General features: G+C 42.8%; 1 protein-coding gene across 2 annotated transcripts in view; it reads right to left on the bottom strand.

Moving 5' to 3' along the window:
* The window catches only part of ABCD3 (ATP binding cassette subfamily D member 3), a 136,511-nt gene that overhangs the window by 75,658 nt on the left and 38,869 nt on the right, over positions 1-21,984 (bottom strand). The window contains exons 2-5 of one of the 2 annotated variants that reach the window (XM_082266467.1): positions 20,183-20,219; positions 15,907-16,005; positions 15,701-15,789; positions 13,660-13,729 (exon numbers count right to left, since the gene is read on the bottom strand). In XM_082266467.1, the coding sequence (XP_082122593.1) occupies positions 13,660-13,729; positions 15,701-15,789; positions 15,907-16,005; positions 20,183-20,219 (295 nt within the window). The remainder of the gene's footprint in view (positions 1-13,659; positions 13,730-15,700; positions 15,790-15,906; positions 16,006-20,182; positions 20,220-21,984) is intronic. The other variant, XM_082266466.1, reaches the window with a different exon arrangement.

The raw sequence follows: 21,984 nt of genomic DNA on the forward strand, positions 1-21,984 counted from the left end.
ATTTACTAGAACATTTAAAAAGCATGCCTATGTAGAAAACATGTTGAAATTCTAATTTACAAAGAACAGGTCAAGCAACAAAGTATTTAGAATTAACATGTTGATAAGCTACAGTTGCAGTAACTAAAAGTACAATTTGATTTATGGAACACACATACTGTAAGTAAATGTCAGAGTGTTATTTAAAACAACTGGGGTTGATTTGCTAAAACTGGAGAGAGCAAAATCTGGTCTGCATAGAAACCAATTTAGCTTCCAGGTTTTAGCCAGGTTCAGACTGCTCCAACATGAAGATCACGCGACTTCCGATCCGACTTTGCCCTGCAACTTAAGTGACTTTTTACACTCTATGTCAGGGGTCTTCAAACTATGGCCCTCAAGTTGTTCAGGAACTACAATTCCCATCATGCCTAGTCATATCTGTGAATGTCAAGAGTTTTACAATGCCTCATGGGATGTGTAGTTCGGCAACAGCTGGAGGGCCATAGTTTGAGGATCATTATGAAATGATTGATGTTGTATCAAAAATCAGACCAAAGTAGTGCAGGAACCTTTTCTAAAGTCAGAGCAACTTGTGTCGGATCAGTTAAGACGGCTCTCAAAAAAGGGAAACATTTAATTTGACATATCATGCGACTTGTGCTCTCACAAGTTGGATCCCACATTGCACCAGCATGAACCAGGCCTAATTCAACTCAATGCGGCTTTAAATTAGTGCGAGTTCATCTGATGGTTTCAAAGCCGAATTTCAGTCCGACTTTCGGTGGCAACTTGAAAGATATCTGTGCGGGTTCATGCACAGATGTTTATTGAAAGCGCCCCTGAATTCTCCAAAGTAAGATTTTTTCCTCCAAAAAAAAGTTGTGTTACAATAATCACCCCTAGCAAAACAAAGAAGTAGGCCCGGTAATAAGCGCACCTAGTACAATAAATTCTCACATACAAAAGACAAAACAGTGTGTGCCTGCACTCACAAGAAAAATTACTTTACTAAAAAACGGTTGTTTTATATTTAAAAAAAATAAATAAATAATAATAAAAAAAATAAAAAAATCACACACAAGCACAATCACGCAGTTTTACTTCAATAAAAGGACTTTTAACCACTTTACCCCCGGAAGGTTTTTCCCCTACTTCAGTCCAGGGCATTTTTTGCTATTCAGCACTGTGCTACTTTAACCACTTCAATACAGGGCACTTACCACCCCCTTCCTGCCCAGGCCGATTTTCAGCTTTTAGCGCTGTTGCATTTTGAATGACAATTGCGCGGTCATGCAACACTGTACCTAAACCAAATTTATGTCATTTTTTTCCCACAAATAGAGCTTTCTTTTGGGGGTATTTGATCACTGCAAGGTTTCTTCTTTTTTGCTAAACAAATAAAAAACGACCGAAAAGTTTGGAAAAAAAAAAGTTTTTTGTTTATGTTATACAATATTGTAAATAGATACGTTTTTTCCTGCACTGATGAGCACTGATGAGGCTGCACTGACAGGCACTAATGAGGAGGCACTGATGGGGTGGCACTAATATGCGGCACCGATATGCAGCACTGATGGGCACTGATATGTGGCACTGATATGCAGCATTGGTAGGCACTGATAGGCTGCACTGCTGGGCACCAATAGGCGGCACTGGTGGGCGGCACTGATGGGGAGGGCACTGGCGGGCAGCACTGAGTCCTGATTGCCATCCCTGGGGTCATGGGTGGGCATCCCTGGTGGTTCTAGTGGCACCCCCCCCCCGAGGGTCTGCACTGGTAATCAATGATCTGATTGCCAGTGCAGACCCCCCCCCCCCGTCAGGAGAGCCGCAGATCGGCTCTCCTCTACTCGTGCCTGTCAGGCACGAACTAAGGAAAGCCGATCAACGGCTCTTTCTGTGTACTTTGTGACCAGCCGTGATTGGACACAGCTGGTCACATGGTAAAGAGCCTATGTCAGTAGGCTCTTTACCAAGATCGGAGATGCGGTGTGTCAGAGTGACACGCAGCATCACCGATTACCGCTCTGTGTGCCCCCCGGGGGCGCGCAGAGAGCATTACCTTGCCGCCATTATATGACGTCCAGTCAGGATAATGCAACCAATTTCCCGCTGTCAATCGCCTATAATGGTTAAAATGGCAATTGCTCGGCCATGCAACACTGTACCCAAATTAAATGTATATCAATTGTTGCACACAAATGCAGTTTTCTTTTGGTGGTATTTGATCACCACAGGGTTTTTTTTTAATTTTGGTTATATAAATGAAAAAAAATAAAAAAAACATAATATTTCTGTTCTAAGACAAACCCAATAAAATCAAATTTTTTTAAATACAATTAGGTAAAATTGTATTCTGCTACATGTGTTTGGTAAAAGCCAAAACTGCTTTTTTGGGATACTATACTATTGCAGACACTAGTATGGTTCCAATAGTGATCAAGATACTAATCCGTACAGACACTATACTAGTAATAACGATGATCAGCGGCTTATAATGTGACTGATAGTGTGCTGGGAAATCTAGTGCTAACGAACACGGGCTGGGAAGGACCCTGACATTACTAGTGCACTAATACAGTGAGGATACTGTACACTGTACTGATGACACTGGCTGGAAAGGGATAACCATTGTGGGGTTAACTGTGTGCCTACCATGTGTGCTGCTTTTAAATTTACAGATCTGGCTGCTTTTTTACCCTAAACAATTTCAGGGAGAAGAAACAGCCAGATCCCTAGGCCAGGGCTGTAGGGCAGAGGCCCTTATCCTCATCAACATGGGGACAAGCTGCTCTACCGGGGAGGGAACCTGGCAAGGTACCATCCCCATGTATAACAGCAGGAGGGGTGAGGGAAGAGGGGGCTGAGGGAAGCCCCACTGCCCCGTAAAGTCTCTTCATAGGAGGATACAATTGTAGCCACAAACTTTTAGTCATTTAAGATCCTTTAGCCCCCGTTCACACTGGGGCGACCTGTCAGGCGACCTGGTCGCCTGACAGGTCGCCTTGCATTGAGAAGCTATGGACCCGTTCTAATAGGAGCGACACAAGTCGCTCCGACTTAGAAAAAGGGTCCGGAGCTTCTTAGGGGCGACCCGGAGCGACCTGCATAGACTTCAATGTAATGAAGTTCGTGCCGGCCGCTCCGAGGTCGCGGTGCGAGCAGCGCGCCGCGACCTCGGAGGTCGCCCCGGGAAGTAGCGTCGCCCCAGTGTGAACGGGGCCTCAGTGTAATTATACTATCCTCTGTAAATAGTCAGAGTTCACATATTGGAAACAGCTGAAGACAGTTACAAACAATGTTTTTGTACAACACTGTGCTGCTTATGTCTATTATTTCTATAGCATTAAGAAAAGATTTTACAAGCCTTATAGAACTTCCTTAATTAATCTACAGCACAGGTATTCTTTTGCAATGGTGCCTCTAATGCATGCTGGATATCTCACCTTTCCAAAGCTGCAGTTCTGCAATTCCACTTTATGAAGAGGGACATGGTACAAGTTTAGGATACACAAATCACTGTATTGTTGCCCATCATATCGGCTAAATTGCCTCAAGGCTAGCAGGGTGCATCTATAAGAACACACTGGTACATCAACCTAATTCAGCTGAAAAACAAAGCCGGCATCAGGATGCACAGTGACTATGTACCTGCATTAATTTAAATGGGCAAACAACCTGTGCCATCCAAACCAGGTTACCGATTGATGTCACCATTCCATGGCACATAGGTTTATTGGCTTTCTTCACACAAATCAGCAACTATATCAACTAACAAAAACGGCCTATCTCCATCCTCTTTTTTTTTTGCAGAAGAGCTTGTTCTGTTGAAAAAAATCAACAGACTTACTGTCTGGTTCTCCATATGAAAAAAAAAATAAATAAATAATTGAATGCAGCCATCACATCTAAGAATTGGTAAGCTGCAATATATTAACGTTTGCTCTTGGGTTGAATACTACTTCAATGACTCTACATTCAAACCCACTAATAAAAAAAAAAAAAAAAAAAAAAAAAGGTTTGAAAAAAATCACCTTTCACGGTCAACATCTGTAATCTTCTTAATATAGGTTTTGAATCCTGTACAGATGACACTTCACGATATTACTGGGTGCCTCCTAGGCTTTGATACAACTTTGTCAATTTTCGGAATGGTGTAAAAGATGGGTATCATACTGTAGAATTCTTAACCTTCAAAAACATAGGTTTCTTCTCTTTCCGAAGCCCTTTCAAATATCCTCCCCCCAAGCATTCCTCTGCTTACCCCGATAACATGCTGTCAAGCAGTCTTTGCCTTATACAGCTTCCTTAAAGGGGTATTAAAGGTTCAGCTTTTTAAAAAAAATAACAAACATGTCATACTTACCTGCTCTGTGCAGTGGTTTTGCAGAGTAGCCCTGATCTTCTTCTTCTCGGGTCTCTGCCGGCGCTCCTGGCTCCTTCCCCTTTACCAGTACCCTCAATAGCAAGCCGCTTGCTCCTGGGGCACTGGTGCATGCTTACTTGCTCTGGAGCCCCGCTCTAGGAGCCCGTATGACACAGAGCCCCCCCATTGATTCACTGGCTGCGATTAACATCAGTGGGAGCCAATGGCTGCTGTCTTAGCCAATAAGGAGGAGTCTCAGAACAGCCAAGGCTCTCATGCATATCGCTGAATTGAGAGGGGCTCAGGTGAGTATTGAGGGGGGGGGCAGCACACAGAATGCATGAAGGTAAAAAACATTTAGCCTTTACAACCACTTTAACTGAATCGTTCTTAAAGAGGAAGTAAACCCTCCTCTGACACTTTTACCTATAGGTAAGCCTATGATAAGGCTTACCTATAGGTAGTGTAAATATCTCCTAAACATGCACCGTTTAGGAGATATTTACCTTACATGCAGCCAGTGACGTCACTGGCGCATGCGCTCTGAAGGAACGGCCGCTGGTGCCGTTTCTTCAGAGCCCCATGCCGTGACCGTCGGCTCCCACGTGCATGCGCGGGAGTGACGTCACCGCGGCTCCGGCCAATCAGATGGCCGGATGCCGTGATCCCGGAAGACGGGTGACTGGACATGTCGCCCGTCATACAGGTAAGCAGGCGGCACGGCAGGGGCTCGTTCTAAGGTAAGTATTTCATAATGAGCTAGTATGCGTTGCATACTAGCTCATTATGTGTTTCTCTTTCAGGTTGCAAAAAAAAAAAATTATGGGTTTACAACCTCTTTAAGAGGAGTGGAATATCTTTATAGATCCCAAACGCCTGTCATTTTTGCATCAGGCCAAAAAACTGAGACCTCTTTTTAATACCTAGTTTAAGGGGCAATCTGCCAGGTTGATGATCTTGGACCTTTCTGATCACTGAACAGTCATGGTGTTGTAAGAAACGCTATTTGGAACTGGTCTTCTTTGGTGGCACTTTGTTGCAATAACTGTGCAGTAGATGAATGATCTTCTTTGTCATGAAGATTTATCACAAGACTTGAATGCGGACTCTTAAATAGAAAGCTACCATAAGAAGATATTGAACGATAAAATTGTGTGGCAACAACTGAAACCTCTTTGGAAAGATTTTACAACCTGGGTTAGGTTTGGTGTCATTAGGATCTGTAGTGGTTTACAACTTAGTTATAGTAGGGAACTCCTGAGAGCTTTAAGAAAACTTTATCTAGCTTAAATATCAGATGGCCGGATGCCGCGATCCCGGAAGACGGGTGACTGGACATGTCGCCCATCATACAGGTAAGCGGGCGGCGCGGCGGGGGCTCCTTCTAAGGTAAGTATTTCATAATGAGCAAAAGGGGTTTATGTTTTAATAAATCCCCAAGTGTTTTGTATATTTAATTTACATAAAATAATAATTTTCTAGTAAAATAAATCACTTCTGTGAGTGTAGACCCACCTTGTTTCTTTTTCTTTTGTATGGAAGTGAAGGCCAAGTATTTTACACCTACCTTTTACTATTTTTTTAGCATTTGGATATTGACTGTAATATGGAAAAGCTAGAAATTTGTTTTGATAAAAAAAAATGTTGCACAGCACCCAGCTTTATCTTTTCTTAGTATCTGTTACTCTATCTTATCTTAATCTAGGACTTATCACATATCACATTTTATTATACCAAGTACACCAATGTAAAATTCTAATTTTTTTTATTGGTTTGGAATTAGGGCAGAAACCACGGCTTTAAATGGACTGATGCAGGGGGGCTGGTAGAAGGGGCTCCTAATTGTGCAGCATTGTGACTGGCTGCACAGTGCGGGAGACCATCCTACCCGTTCCAGATCAGTACTGACATGCCACATTTGGCTTTTTTTTGGGGGGGGGGGGGGAGTGGGTACCTAGTTTTGACAGGTACCCGCTCCCACTTCTGCTCGGGCCGCCTAGACACTCGGGCAGAAGTTCTCCTGTCCCCCTCCCTCCCTGCAATCTTGTGGGACACATCACAGGTCCCAGAAGATTGCCTGGCCAGTCATGACGCGCAGCGCGACTCGCGCATGCGCAGGGTGCACCCGGCTGTGAAGCCGCAAGCCCACACTTGTGATGCTGGCTCCGCGGGGAGAAGACGGGGCGAACCGAGGCTCCCCCTGGCCACATCGCTGGACCGATGTACGAGTATGTGCTTATTAGTCAACAGCTACACTTTTTGTAGCTGCTGACTTTTAATAAAACACATAAAACACATAAAACACATAAAACACATAAAACACATAAAACACATAAAACACAAAAGCCAGTGGAACTCCGCTTAAAGCTAGCTTTAGAAATTGGCTATGATCTTTATAAATTATTTTTGGAGGTTAAATAGGGAGTTTTTTCACAATTATGCATTTTCTCAGTTAAATTTAAAGCGTAACTCCACTTTTGTTGAGATAAAAGCATTCCACTCTGTGTGATCTATGTACATTGCAAGGATTTTAAACAAACTGTGTTGCAGATTCCACCATTGGCGGCCTATTACCAGCACGATTTTAAAGCCATGTTCAATGTGAACGAGGGTTCCTGCCTTCTGTTATTCTAAAGAAATTACGGTTTGTTCCTTTGTGCAAAGTGATTCTAATGGGAGTGGTTTCAGAATTATCATCAATCAGCTACAGGGCACTAATGAGGAAAGTTGCTGGGCCTGCATTCCTTTATTTGTGTTCCTATTGGGAGTATCTCACCAAAAATGACATTGCAGGGGATGTCTGAAATCTTGTATCTTAGTGCAGACTTCTGGGAAAATCAGTTAGATAATCACACAAGCAGGAAAGGAGGTTTCTGGGGGAATGCTGTACAGAACACCTCTAGGTAGTCACATTGCGTTTTCAGAAAATTACAGAACTGCAGATTGAAAAGGAAAGTGATTTTTAAAACAACATTTAATTAAAATATGACTACAAAAAGAGGCATTACCCTTCAAAATTTGTGGAATTGCAAAGATTTTATCTTTAAAACAAATGGCAACAGTAAAGACTTAATGTAGTATGTTGTTACAATTAATCAGGACTAAAAAAGGCCATTCATGGAAATATTAGGAATTTTTACTGTGCTGTACCTGCGCAGAATGGTTCACTTGCTACAAAATACAGTCATGTAAAAAAAATAAGTACATCCCATGGAAATTGTAAATTAACTTATTTCAACAGGCAAACAGATCTTTATTCAAATGCTGCCAACAGATAATGGTGATATACCGTGATATACCGGACCAAATAACACAAAAAAATGCATTGAAGTATTTATTCTCATAGTCTAAATTAGCAGAAATATAGATTTTTTCATATAGAAGTTTGAAGTATACCCCTACATCAATGAAATTAGAATTCAGCGTTTCAGATTAGGTGCCAATGATTAGACCCTCTTTAGGGAGTACCTGATCTCAGATATTTAGGATCTGGTGTACACTTCGCTATTGATGAGTATGGCGCTATCATGCTAACAGCTTTCTTAGTGCCGGTTCACACTAATACGACTTGTCAGGCGAATTGGTCAGCCTGACAAGTCACGCACCGTCGCTCCCATAGTGTAGTACAGCAGTGGTCCTCAACTCCGGTCCTCAAGGCCCACTAACAGGCCAGATTTTAAGTATTACCTTGGGGAGATGCAGACTAGAGTACTGCAATCACTGAGCAGCAAATGATATCACGTGGGATGTATTTCAGTTATCTTGCAAATCTGGCCTGTTAGTGGGCCCTGTAGGCCAGGGTTGAGGACCACTGTAGTACAGGACCGGTTCTAATAGGAGCGACACAAGTCGCTCCGACTTAGAAAAAGGGTCCTGTACTACTTCGGGGCGACCTGGAGGCGACTTGCATTGACATTCATTTTATGAAGTCCGTGCAAGTTGCGCCGAAGTCGTGCTTCACAGGTCGCTCCCTAATGCCTCGTATACACGCAACGATTGTTGACCGACCGATCAGCCGTCTTTTGTCCAGTGGTGTTTTGTTGGTTGGAATGTGCCTAGACTGCACACTAATTTTTTCGGCCAACAAAAATCAACTTCAGAAGTGATGTCATGTGCTGGTTTACTTTCTGTGTGTTTTTTCTTCTCTGAGCATGCCCAGTCTTGCTCATCAGATTTTTGTCTGCCGAAATCTGTACTGACTGACCGAAAAACGGCCGTTCTGTTGACGGCCAACAAAAATTTGATAGCATGCACACCAGATTTTGTTCGGCCGAAAAGTCGCAGTCGGTTGTCGGAAGCATCATACTAACAAGCAGACAATCGGCCGATCGGACGTTGGCCGAAAATTCACGGCCAACAATCGTTGCGTGTGTACGAGGCTTAAGTCGGAGCGACCTAGTGTGAACCGGCACTTAAGCCTTCAAAAGGAGACTGTATATGCGTAAGGCCTCAGGCACACAGGACTGAAAAAAAAAAAAAAAAAAACTATATTTTGCAGGCATTTGACTTTTTTTTCAGCCTCTAAACACCCTTCTATATTCGCCTATGTTTCCATGCACACATAGATGTTCACAGGTATATTAGAAAAGGAGCATTTAGGGTCTAAAAATAAAAAAATAAAAAAAAACATTACTGACACTGTTCAGGAGAGTAGCGTTTGAGTATAAAAAAATGCTTGACGTGCCTAAATGTCTGCAAACGTTCCTAAATGCTGTGTGTTTAGTGCCCCAAGTGTTAATTTCACGTGCCAAAATAAAGGAATATTCTGACCAATGAAATTAATGGACCCCCCCCCCACGCACACATTTGACGTGCCTAAACACGTTTGCAAAGTGTGGCTTTAGGTATATTTTTTAAGCTACTTTTCGCCTGCCAAGTCTAAAGGCACTTAGAAGAGCTGGGCGAGTGTCCAATGTGCATGAGGCCTGAGAGTCTGGCAAGGGTTTAAAAAGATTCAAATTATTTAAAAATCAATTCCAGTGCAGGGAAAGGGAGCTACAACTGTAGATTTCAAATTACTGCTAATTTGCCTAGGACTCTTGGCTTAACAAATTAATTTAACTGACAATTACACAGTTGTGCAACAATGCACCCAAATAAAATTGGTGTCCTTTTTTATTGGTGTCCTTTTTTATTGATGTCCTTTTTTTCCCCACAAATAGAGCTTTCTTTTGGGGGTATTTGATCACCTGTGCCATTTTTATTTTTTGCGCTATAAACAAAAAAAGAGCGACAATTCTGTAATAAACAAAAAAAAAAAAACAAAACAACCTTTTTTACTTTCAGCAATATAACATTTCCAATAAAAAAATGTAAAAAGCAAATTTTATAATTTTAGGCCAATTTGTATTATGCTACATATTTTTGATAAAACAAAATCCCAATAAGTGTTTATTGATTGGTTTGCGCAAAAGTTATTGCATCTACAAAATAGGGGAAAGGTTTATGTAATTTTTTTCTTTATTAGTAATGGCAGCGATCAGCGATTTTTAGCAGGACTGCAACATTGCGGCGGACAGATCGGACACCTGACATTTTTGACACTTTTGGGGGGGGGACCAGTGACATTACTACAGTAATCAGTGCTAAAAATATGCACTGTTACTGTACTAATGACACTGGCACGGAAGGGGTTAACACCAGGGGCGATCAAAGGGTCAAATGTATCCCTAGAGGGTGCTTTCTAACTGTGTGGGGGATGGGCTTTCTGCATGAACAGAGAGACCCATGTTCCTAAATAAGAGGAACACAGGATCCGTGTGTTCATAACTGACATAAAAGTGGTCTGCTACGTTTATAATGGCAGACCACCGTTTTATCTCCACGAGGAGTGATCATGGGTGCCCAGGGGCAATCGTGGGTGCCAGACCCACTGTTCGGCTTCCCCTGTTGCGAATGAGTGTGAGTGCGTGCCCCCGCTGGCAGTCCCGCGAAGCGACGTACAATTACGTTGTTTCGAGGGACAGAGCCGACCTGCCACAGTAAAACTGCAGCGGGTGGTCTTTAATTGGTTAAAAACTCAAGTTTCTCCACCCGCGTTTTGACACGTTTTTCTGCTTTGGCTTTTTTTAGCTAGAAAACACCTCTTAAAAAGTTATGGGATCAAACAGCACCGGTTAGATGCGTTTTACCACACTCAGGGTTCATACACATTTTCACCAATAAAACTCCATGACTTTTCCATGACTTTTACGTACATATTCATGACCCAATGTTTCATGAAATGTCTATGTATACATGTTAAATAAGAAGAAAATCCATGTCACACCCAGCATATTTTTACTAAAATAGATGACAATCTTTGTAGTGTACAGTACCTCTGCAGTTAGGGTTTCGTTTCTGGATATACAGTAGCGTGACTCAAAATGGTCCCTTGTTTTACAGTGGATAAGATGGAAGCCCCGCTGCCGCAGCTGGGAGCCGGTGTCACTTCAGGCTCACGGGTGAAAAAGCCAGCGATCGGATTGGAAGCTGTCAAGCACGCAGCTGCAGACTGGTGCTTTGCACCTTTAGCGTGGCTAGACAGCGCTGCCTCTCCCATGTTCGAAATACTGGCGGGTGGGCCTGGCCGCATGAACTTGATGACACGGGGGGTGCGGTAACCGAAGCGGTTACCGCCCCCTTCCGCGTCATCATCACGTTTATGCGGCCGGCCCGCCCTCCAGTGACGCTTCCGCTGCCTGTGATTGGTTTGTTATCTCCCGGCTGTTATTGCTGCTGCTGGCCAGTCGCAGTGTCTCCAGGCAAACCGCGGCCGGCCCTCCCCGCTGCCTGATTGGTTCACGATCATCTCCTCGGCTGCTGCTGGCCAGTGACAGCGCACGCGCATACTGCGGACCCGGAAGGCGAAGTAAATGTAAATAGTAGGTGGCACTGGCAATACAATATCATGAGGGAATAAAATAATACATTTAAATAATTAAGCATCCGCTCCCCGCCGCTCCACAGTAAATAATTCCATGACTTTTCCAAAACCTTAGTGTGTTTCCCAAGTTTCCATGACCTTTCCAGGCCTGGAAAGTGTCATCTACAAATTCCAAAACTTTTCCAGGACCGTACGAACCCTGCACACTTAACGGCGTTAAATCCGTTTTACAGCTCAAACACTCCTCTCAAAACCCACTAGGTTTGGATTTTTTTTTCAGCCAGAAAACGCCCCAGTGAAAAAAAAAAATGCTGATAACAGCCTATGTGTGCATGGACACACAGAATAACATGCTGGGGACTTTACTGGCTGTATAAAAAAAGAAAAAAAAAGCCAGAAGCCAAAAAACCTCCAGTAAGCACGAGGCCTTAGAATCTCCAAGAATCCCTCCTCACCGAGGGATCTGCAGGTAACTCTTGCAACAGTTGGTCTGAAAGTGAATCTACCATCAGAATTAGTTTACACCAATTTAACCTGTATTTATTGAAAAAGCTATGGTCTAAAAAAAAAAAAAAAATAATAAAATCAACCAACACACAGAGGAAGATTACACTTTGACATAAATGTATAGGCAAAGACAAGGCCTTCGAAAACCACGTGCTGTGGACTGATTATTCAAAGATAGACTTTTTTGGCCAGAGTAACCGTAGACATGTTTGGCGCAAACAAAAAAGCATTTTAGAAGCTCATACCGACTTTAACCACTTAAGCCCCGGAAGATTTTACCCCCTTCCTGACCAGGGCCTATTTTGCGATTCGGCACTGCGTGACTTTAACGGACAATTGCGCAGTCGTGCGACGCTGTACCTAAACTAATTTTGTCCTTTTTTTCCAACTAACAGAGCTTTCTTTTGGTGGTATTTGATCACCTGTGCGATTTTTTGATCATGCGCTATAAACAAAAAAAAGAGCATCAATTTTGCAAAAATAACAATATTTTTTAAATTTTTTTTATATGAAATTCCCCAAAAAAATGTAAAAATCAAAATTTCTTAACATTTTAGGCCAATTTTTTTTTTTTACCATAGGTTTGGTAGAAAAAAAAAAATAAAAAATTTGCAAAAAAGCGTATCTTGATTAGTCTGCGCAAAAGTTATTGTGATTACTAACAAAGGGAAAGATTTTTGTCATTTTTTTTTTTTTAACGCGTAATGGCGGCGATCTGCGATTTTTTTTGCGGGACTGCGACATTGGGGCGGACAGATCGGACCCTTGACTGACATTTTTGACACTTTTGGGGTTACCAGTGACATTACTACAGTAATCAGTGCTATACATATGCACTGTTACTGTAAAAATGACACTGGCAGGGAAGGAATTATATGTATTGGAGAGGGAGGGGTTAAGTGTGTCCTAGGGGCGTGTTTCTAACTGTGATTTGCTGTGGCTTGATGTGTAAGAACAGTGATCAACGGTCCTACATATTAGAACCGTTTGATCACCATTCTTACACAGGGGAGACTGACAGACGGCTTTGTTTACACTAGCCGCCTGCCTTTCTCCCGCTGTCACGGACGATCGCGAATGCCCGGCGAACATCGGGTCCACCGGGCACACGCGTGGGGGGGTCCGTGACAGAGCGGGAGCGCGCATCTGGCGGCGTGCGCTCGCTCCCAAAACCCTTACAGGCTAGCGACGTAGCCCTACGTCGCTTTGCCTGTGAGGGGCTGACTGCCGACGTAAATAGTCGTGCGGCAGTCGGCAAGTGGTTAAAGCATGGTTTGGGATTGCTTTGCTGCATCAGGGCCTGGGCAGCTGCCAGACATCTAAATCATATCAAAGCACGCCCAAATAGAATATAAGGCCATGTGCCCCAAAGGTGAAGTTGAAAGATCAACATGATAAAAATTTGACCACGCTATCAGATCCACCAAGGATCTATTTACAAAAAAGAAATGGAGGGCTATGGACTGGTTTAGCCAAAACTCTGATATGAATGCCAATGAATGTTACGGGGCATTCAAATACGGACAGAGTGTGCAAGAAAAACAAACAGACAAGTTGTGCCTGAAGGAACTTTGGATGGAGGAGATGTCCCAGACTGTTGGGCAGTTAAACAATATACCTATAATACATTCTTTCTGCTAAAGGGACAAGACCAGATTCTGAGGTCAAGGGTATACTTATGTTTTTCACAATACACAATTAAAAGGAGTAAGTAAACTTAACATTTCTTGAATCAAGATCTAAAGTTTGCCTGTTCAAATATTATATGTGGGGGGAAAAAAAACAACAAGTTCCATGGGATGTACTTACTTTTTCACTTGACTGTACATATGAAGCATATACAAACAGTTCACTCTGTGCTGCAGCCATGCACCATTACATAAAAAAGCAATAGTTAATGTCATGCTTTCACAGCCAACAGATTCCCTCAAAAGTTTACCAGGGGTATTGAAGCTATATACTGGAAAAAATATTTCTTGAAAACTGCTTTATTCCTGCTTATGATTCCACTGAAACAAGAATCAGGAGAAAATAACACTTATGTAACTAGATTCCATCTGCCAATATATATCATAACAAGACTGAAGACATGCATAGTAAAAAATTACACAATCTAATAATTAAAGACAGTAAATATGTAAAATAAAACAATATTGGAGATCATAAATTGGTTGCCCACAAAGGCCTCATTCAGGCAGGGCATATGAATCTGTGTCACATGTGACGGCCCTTTCAAATAGGACACAGCCGCTGCTTCCAATGTCACATCCATGCAGGTGCACAGGCCCTAAACACACCATGGGTGGAAATATGTTAAAAAAAAAAAAAAAAATCTTTTTGTTATCAATTTCTTTGAAAATAGTAATGTTATTCCTGTGCCTATGCAACCCTGTACCTCACAGCTGAATATCTCATGTGAGACCATCTAAGACACAGGGAGGTCGATTTACTAAAGGCAAATAAACTGTGCACTGCAAGTGCACTTTGAAGTGCATTTGCTCTAGATCTGAGGGCAAGCTCTGAAACGAGGGCAAGCTCTGAAACGAGGGCAAGCTCTGAAACGAGGGCAAGCTCTGAAACGAGGGCAAGCTCTGAAACGAGGGCAAAGCTCTGAAACGAGGGCAAAGCTCTGAAACGAGGGCAAAGCTCTGAAACGAGGGCAAAGCTCTGAAACGAGGGCAAAGCTCTGAAACGAGGGCAAAGCTCTGAAACGAGGGCAAAGCTCTGAAACGAGGGCAAAGCTCCCAAAAACAAGGGGAAGCTCCCAAAAACAAGGGGAAGCTCCCAAAACACGTGGAAGCTCCCAAGACACGTGGAAGCTCCCAAGACACGTGGAAGCTCCCAAGACACGTGGAAGCTCCCAAGACACGTGGAAGCTCCCAAGACACGTGGAAGCTCCCAAGACACGTGGAAGCTCCCAAGACACGTGGAAGCTCCCAAGACACGTGGAAGCTCCCAAGACACGTGGAAGCTCCCAAGACACGTGGAAGCTCCCAAGACACGTGGAAGCTCCCAAGACACGTGGAAGCTCCCAAGACACGTGGAAGCTCCCAAGACACGTGGAAGCTCCCAGGACACGTGGAAGCTCCCAGGACACGTGGAAGCTCCCAAGACATGTGGAAGCTCTGCTGGTTTCTATCATCCGATCATGTACAACCAAAAATGCTTTTTTATTTTTCTTGCATGCGATTGAATATTCTTTGCAATGTGAAATTTTACCTCATTTACTAAGCTCTGGAGAAAGAACACTTGCAGTGCTCAGTATATTTGCCTTTAGTAAATCAACCCCTGTGCCCTTAAGGTAGCTTCACAAAATGGGACGTTAGATTGAGTGATGTCACTGCTGTGATGCGCATTGTTCTTGTGGTAGCTGTACCTGGGGACCTGCAATGCAAAGGACCTCCTTTGCCTCTGCTTTCTCATTTTGTGGATCTGTGCTTTCTCAATCATTCCTGCTACTTCTTGGTTATTGCTCCATCATTCATCAGAACACCAGTTTTCAGAAACATGACAAGCAAATCCCTGCATCTACCTGGAAGATCACATCCACACAGACAGTGAAAACTAAGCATGGTAAGTCAGCAAAAGATCAGCTGCAGGTTGACCACAAGTATTACTAGGGACTAGTTTTGCCCTCTGCTTTTTTGGGGTGGGGGCGCAGCTTTCGGAGTTTAGGTCCTCTAAGAATCCTGATAACAATACAATGTACAATAATAACAAGAGCAAACAAAAGCTACCAGTGGCAGCAGTTTGTTCTTGCCTCAGGAAATCTGCTTTGAAACTCTACGCAGGTGTTTTTACAATTAATATAATAAATTGCAGTTTAAGTGGCAAATATTTGCAGCCTTTAGTTCCATCTATTATTCTAAATGGCTCAGTGTACTGAGAATTAGTGTACTTCCCATTCCTATTATGAACCTATCTAATTACATCGGTGCGGGCAAATCTGAGACAGCTGTCAGAAAAATACATTTAAATACCTCTCAATAAAAGTGCCATTCTGTATCATCCAGACATCACAGTACGTGCGTGCTATCAGCATGACAGCTATGAGTAGCAGATATCCACTCTACAAAACAAACAATTTAGTTAGTGACCACAAAACATAACGAAGGCATAAACTATACTACAGAGGAATAGAAGATACTCCTTTACATGGGTTAACAGATGGACACAATGTACTGACCTCCTTACTGATCGTTTTAGGGACCAATATTCTTAAGATGCGGCCAATTCTTGCAAAAAAGACTTTGTCAACCACAGCCTTTTCTTTCTTCCCCTCTTTCTGTAAAAAGAAAAGGCTTGAAATGAAACATTCAGGTAGGTTCTCCACTTATCATAATTTACAATAAGATTTCCTTAGGAAACGTTCTACTGACCTCTTCACAGATCATACATTCATACATTCCCATTTGCATCAAATGCACTACCAAATGTATGCTTTAAACCTTACATAGGCCTTCAAATTTTCAGGGCGTCATAACATTAAAGGCCTCTTCTCGGGTCCCTCTTCTGTGCTCCCCTCCCTCCTGTTGAGTGCCCCCACAGCAAGCAGCTTGCTATGGAGGCACCCGATCGGAGTCACAGCTCCCTGTGTCCATTCAGACACGGAGCAACTACCGGGCTCCTCCCCCTCTACTGATTGGCTGACTGACATTGATTGACAGCAGCGGGAGCCAATCCCACTGCACTGCTGTCTCAGCCAATGAGAAGGGGAGTCCCGGGCAGCTGAGATACTCCTGCAACATTGCTGGATAATGATGGGCTCAGGTAAGTATTAGGGGGGCTGAGAGGGGCTGCTGCACACAGGATTTTTTTTATCTTAACGCATAGAATGCATTAAGATAACAAAAAAAAAAACTATCTGCCTTTACAATCCCTTTAAAGTGGTTTTAAAGGCAGGTTTTTTACCTTAATGCATTCTATGCATTAAAGTGCTTGTAAACCTCAGTCATGAAATCTGAACAAAACACATATCTGTAGTACTTACTTTGTTCTGCCCCTACAGCTCTAAGTGTGGTTTCTCTCTGGAGCTTCGTTCCTCTGTTATCAGCATGTCTCACTTCTGAGAAGTTTTTCCAACACAGCAGATAAATTTGTGATGGAGGAGGGAGCTCAGCACACAGTTGGTCTATTGACAACACATCTATGTATCCTTCATTTGCTCCTGTGTGCTGTGTGAAGGGGGGGGTGTGCCTTTCCACCAATCCGCTCCCACGCACTAACTGCAGCTTTCCGTCTTCTCCGCTGTGATACTAACAGATCGAAAAGGATTTTTATGCCCTTCTGAAGGGATGTAGGGAAGAGAAGACTGCAGATAAACTTATTTAGGAGTATCTGTTTCATTTCTGCGTATATCTGAAGCTATTCACTTCACTGGGCATAGGAGAGGGCTTACAATCAGTTTAAGGTAAAAAAAAAAAAAAACCTGTGTCACAGGATTACCCCAGCCCCCCTTGTATACTTAACTGAGCCAGATCTCAATCCAGCTCCAACAAGAGTAGCGGCTCTCCCAGCTCTGTCCCTCCTCACTGGGCAGATTGATAGCAATGGGAGCCATTGGCTCTCACTGCTGTCAATCAAACTCTGAGACGAGGAAGTGGGGCCCAAGATGCCGTGTGTCACTGCACGCAGACAGGGTGGCTCGGGAGCCAGCCCGCAGGAGTACACCGACAGAAAGTGGCTTTCTTTGGGGGCATTCGCCCAATAGGAGGAGCCAGAGCTCCGGTGGGGGACCTAAGCAGAGGAGGAACAGGGCTGTACTGTGAAAACCATTGCAAGTGCAGGGAAGTCGGACATGTTTATGAAAAGTCGGACATGACGAAATGCATCAGTCGTGGCTACACGGCAGACTGGAGAAGTGATTGGGTGAGCGGCGGTGGTCCCTCTATGTCCGGTTCACCAGCATGGAGGTGGTGAGGACGTGGGAAACACCCCAGACCCCTGTATTTACATGCGCTGAATATTTTAAGTTGTGTGAGTGCAATTATGTTGGATTTAACAATAAATTTGGTTTTAAACCGTATTGCACTAGTGGATTCCCCTTTGTTTCTTCTTATGTACATGGGAGAGGAAAAACCTGGTCTTAGTGAACAATCTAAGGAGGATCCCTGGATTTAATGGTGGTTATCACTGCGCTTGTAGCCCTGACCATGTAAATGGGGGGCATCTTTATGGGGTGAGTTGTGAGCTGATGGGAGAGGAATCACGAGGTGGTGGATTCAAGAGGTGACCCATTATTCAGCACGGAGCTCTATTTTTTCACAGGTTACGATTTGAGCACATTGGATTTAATGGACTTTATGTTGCACTTTTTGGAATTTATGTGCACGATTTCATGTTATATTTGTTAAATAATTGTAATTTTATTGATTTGCTGAAACACTTTATATAGTGACTATTCTATGTATCTATTTGGGCACCTATTCATTTAAGGGTGTTTTGCGCAGCTTGTGGGAATATAATTTTCGCTTTTGGATATTGATTTTACGATTTTAAGCTGCGGCATATTTATTTATAATTTGGTTATCACATTTACACAGTTTTATTGAAATATACTTTTTAGTGTGAGAGCTTTTCTACTATATAAGATTACATCATGTTTATTATTTTGATAAACAAAAATTCAATATAACTTTAAGTGACTTGTAATCTATTTTTTCTTTTTTAAGTTTTTTTATTGTATTTTTCATATTTGTGTCAACCCGACAATAGGCTAAGAACTGGCCCGAGAGAGGACAGCGCTGGATCCCTGGACAGGCGAGTGTCCGATTATTAAAATGAAGCTGCTAAAGTATTTGTAGCAGTTGACTTTTCTTTTTAAGAATACACACTTAAGTTTTTGTTTTTTTTAAAGCAGAGTTGAATCTCTTCTATAAGCTCTTTCATTAGGGCTCATGTACAAAATGTTTGCTTTTCAGCATTTCAAGAACATTTTAATCCTGAGTCTGCAGGTTTCTGCTCACTTTAAATGTGGACACCCATTTTCAAGCATTTTAAGCTGGCCATACACTGATCAAAATTACCAGTCTAGCGGGGACTGGCTACATTTCGATTAGCGCATTGCCTCCTCCACGCAACAGTTGATTGTTTGATCAATTTCTGTTTAAGGAATATGTTGGAAAATTTCCCATGAATCAGCCGCTTCAGCTAATCAGCTGTATTCTGATGAGGTGTGCTGGCTCTGTCTGAAAAAAATCTCTTGGCGGGCGAGAGGGAGAGATTTCTCCATCCACCTTCATTGTGTAGATGGTGGAACGAGAAGAAAAAAAACAAAACAAAACTGTATGGCCAGCTACCCATTTAACCTATTTGCAGTCCCTAGCAAGATCTCGTTAGTGGCTCTATATTCAAAACTAAAAAAAAATAATTTTTAGCTAAAGTGGGACAGGGTTAGAACCTGTCAGCTTTTACTTCTATTGGAGGCTGTGCTGGAGAAATTCCTTCAGTTCCTGTCTAGAGAAAAGATTGCCCCAGGACAGAAAGTGAAGGGAAATGCCTCTAATCGCAACACAAAGATTTTTTTTTTTTAAAGCGGAGTTCCGCCCCCCTCCAAATATTAAAATTCAGCAGCTACACATACTGTAGCTGCTGACTTTTAATATTAGGACACTTAACTGTCCTGGAGTCCAGCAATGTTGGCACCGCAGCCGATATTTCCATCTGCTGTCGGGTGCTCCCACCACCATTGCCGTTCAGGGAACCCAGCAGTGAAGCCTTGCGGCTTCACGGGCGGGTGGTCCCTACTGCGCATGCGCAAAGTGCGCTGTGTATTCGGATTGGCTTGGTGGCAGAGGATAGGAGGAGGGGGTCCTCACTTCGCCGCGGCGCCGTTCCCGCAAGTAGGGAAGGGTACCTGTCAAAAACAGGTACCCCCCCCCCCCCCCCGAAAGGTGCCAAAAGTGGGTGGAACTCCACTTTAAGTAGGAGAATGCTAGAAGACCTGTCAACTGTTTATTGCCTGTTTCCTAACGGCAGATTTTCTGTCTCCAGCACAGAAAATAAGGGAAATCTCTCCAAGCAGTAAAATTTGACAGAGGTCTATCAATCCACAATTGTGTTCAAAGAAAAACAAAAAAAAAGTTGTGTGTACATATACACTTTAGGCCACTGAGGTGAAAGGTATATGTTTAATAAAGTCAATATTGAGGGTCACCATTTTGGTAATGATGAGTAGACACGGGGCCAAAAACGGTCTGTTCGGCAGGAAGCTGCTGACATTTGATCCATGTGTAAAGCTCCCTGACCGGCTTCTGTCAAACAGGCATGCTGGAAAACCAGCATTAGATCAGCACTGGCAGCCAATGGCTGCGAACGCTAACTGGTGTGTTCCAACTGTACTAACCTCTCTTGTGATAGTACAGCAATCTCAGTTTTTTTTTTCGTTTAGACCAATGGGTTGAACGGAAGAAAAAAAAAAAAACTATCTATAAAGCTTAAACAAAGACAAAAGGCGCAATCACCTCATTGTTCTGTACTTGAGTCCTCCCACTCTTCTTCCTGTTTGAAAAAATAAAAATGACAGTTTTAAATATACAGCAACACAAAAAAAAAAGCTAAAATGAGATGTTTTGAACGTTAGCTAATTTACCATATAACAAGTTAAAAAGAAATACATAAACTTTAAATTCAAAACTTTTAAAGTCAAAGCAGAATACAAACTTTAGTTTAGTTTGGTTTAGTTTAGTCGCTAGCACATTTCTACAACTTGGTATGATTTTTAAAAAGGGTCGTCTGGTGACAAAGACAAGCAAGAAAATCCAACTTCACCTGACTGTAGGGGTGACTACATTAGTCAAAACGGTAGGGAAGCGTGGGATAAAAGCAATAAGTGAGAGCTTTTTGCTTAAAGTGGTTGTAAATCTCAGACATGAAATATGAACAAAGCATATCCCTCTATTGAGTACTTGTCTTAATCCAGACCACGAAGTGTCATTTCTGTTGGCTGCTTCATTCCTCTGCTATCTGCCCGAGTCACTTCTGACAGGTTTTCCTGACACCAAGAGAAAAATGGTGACGCGGGGAGGAGCCCCAGCTGATTGAAAGCCTCAGCTGTTCCTATGTGCAGGGGGTGTGTCCCTTTTCTCCAATCCGCTCTCAGATCTCTCCTCACTGATGTAACTTCAGCTCCCCACCCCCTGCTTTTCAGAACAGAGATCTTATGAAAATTCAGCACTTTGAATAAATGTAGGGGGAAATACTGCTGTAGATAAAAAGGTTCAACTTATGTAGGAGGATTTCTTTTCATCTCCATGTATCACCTGAGGCCAGTCACTTTACTGAGGATACGCAAGGGTTTACAACCACTTTAACAACTTCCTGTCCAGCAATGTACCCATACGTCTCAGGACTTTCGTCGCAGGACCCCGGAGGACCAAGGTGATGCCTGCAGCTGCAATCAACCCAGTACTGTTTTTTAGAGCCAACGATCAGCTCTCTTGTAATAGCAATAGCCGCTCGATTGGTTTTATAAGCAACGGGAGGGGGACGCCCCGCCTTCCGCAGCTCTCTTGAGCTCTTCCGTACCACTGGGAGACCCATTCGACCAGCCGATGCATCCTCTGGCTGGCCAGACTGGGATCGGCTGTTGGTAATAGTACCCCGGAAGCTATGACATGATATCACTTTCTGTTTACTCGGAACCCATCAGCGCCATTTTTTGAAAGTCTAAAGTATTCAGAAACACAGATCTTGGTCTTTTTGAATGCTTTTAAGTGCATAGGAGGGATTTGGGGTCTTTTAGACCCCAGATCTCTTTATGAAGAGTATCTGTCACATGACTATTGCGTTGACAAGGATGTTTATTTTCCTTGTGACAGCAATAAAAGTGATAAATAAAAAATAAAGCAACAGTGAGAAAAAAAAAATATTAAAAAAATAAAAATGTAAAGTGCCCCCATGCTCCTGTGCTTGCGTGTAAAGGCGAATGCACTCTTTGGTCCTGCACACATGCAAACAGCAATCGTCCCACACATGTGAGTTTATCAACGTGAACGTCAGATCATGGGCAGTAATTAGCACCAAGCTTTCTCTTTAAATCTAATAAAGTAGTAACCTATAAAGGCTTTTAAAGCATCGCCTATAAATAGGATAGTAAAATGTATGTCGTTTGTCGCCGCTGCACAGGCGTGTACAATTTTAAAGCGTGACATGTTTGGTATCTATTTACTCGGCGTGATTTCATCTTTCATATTTTACAAAAAAGAAAAGGGTTACCTTTTGTGTTTTTTTGCAAAAGAATTCAAAATAGTGCATTTTCCCATAA

Source organism: Pelophylax lessonae (assembly GCF_965119305.1).
Source record: "Pelophylax lessonae genome assembly, chromosome: 8".
Lineage (NCBI taxonomy): Eukaryota > Metazoa > Chordata > Amphibia > Anura > Ranidae > Pelophylax > Pelophylax lessonae.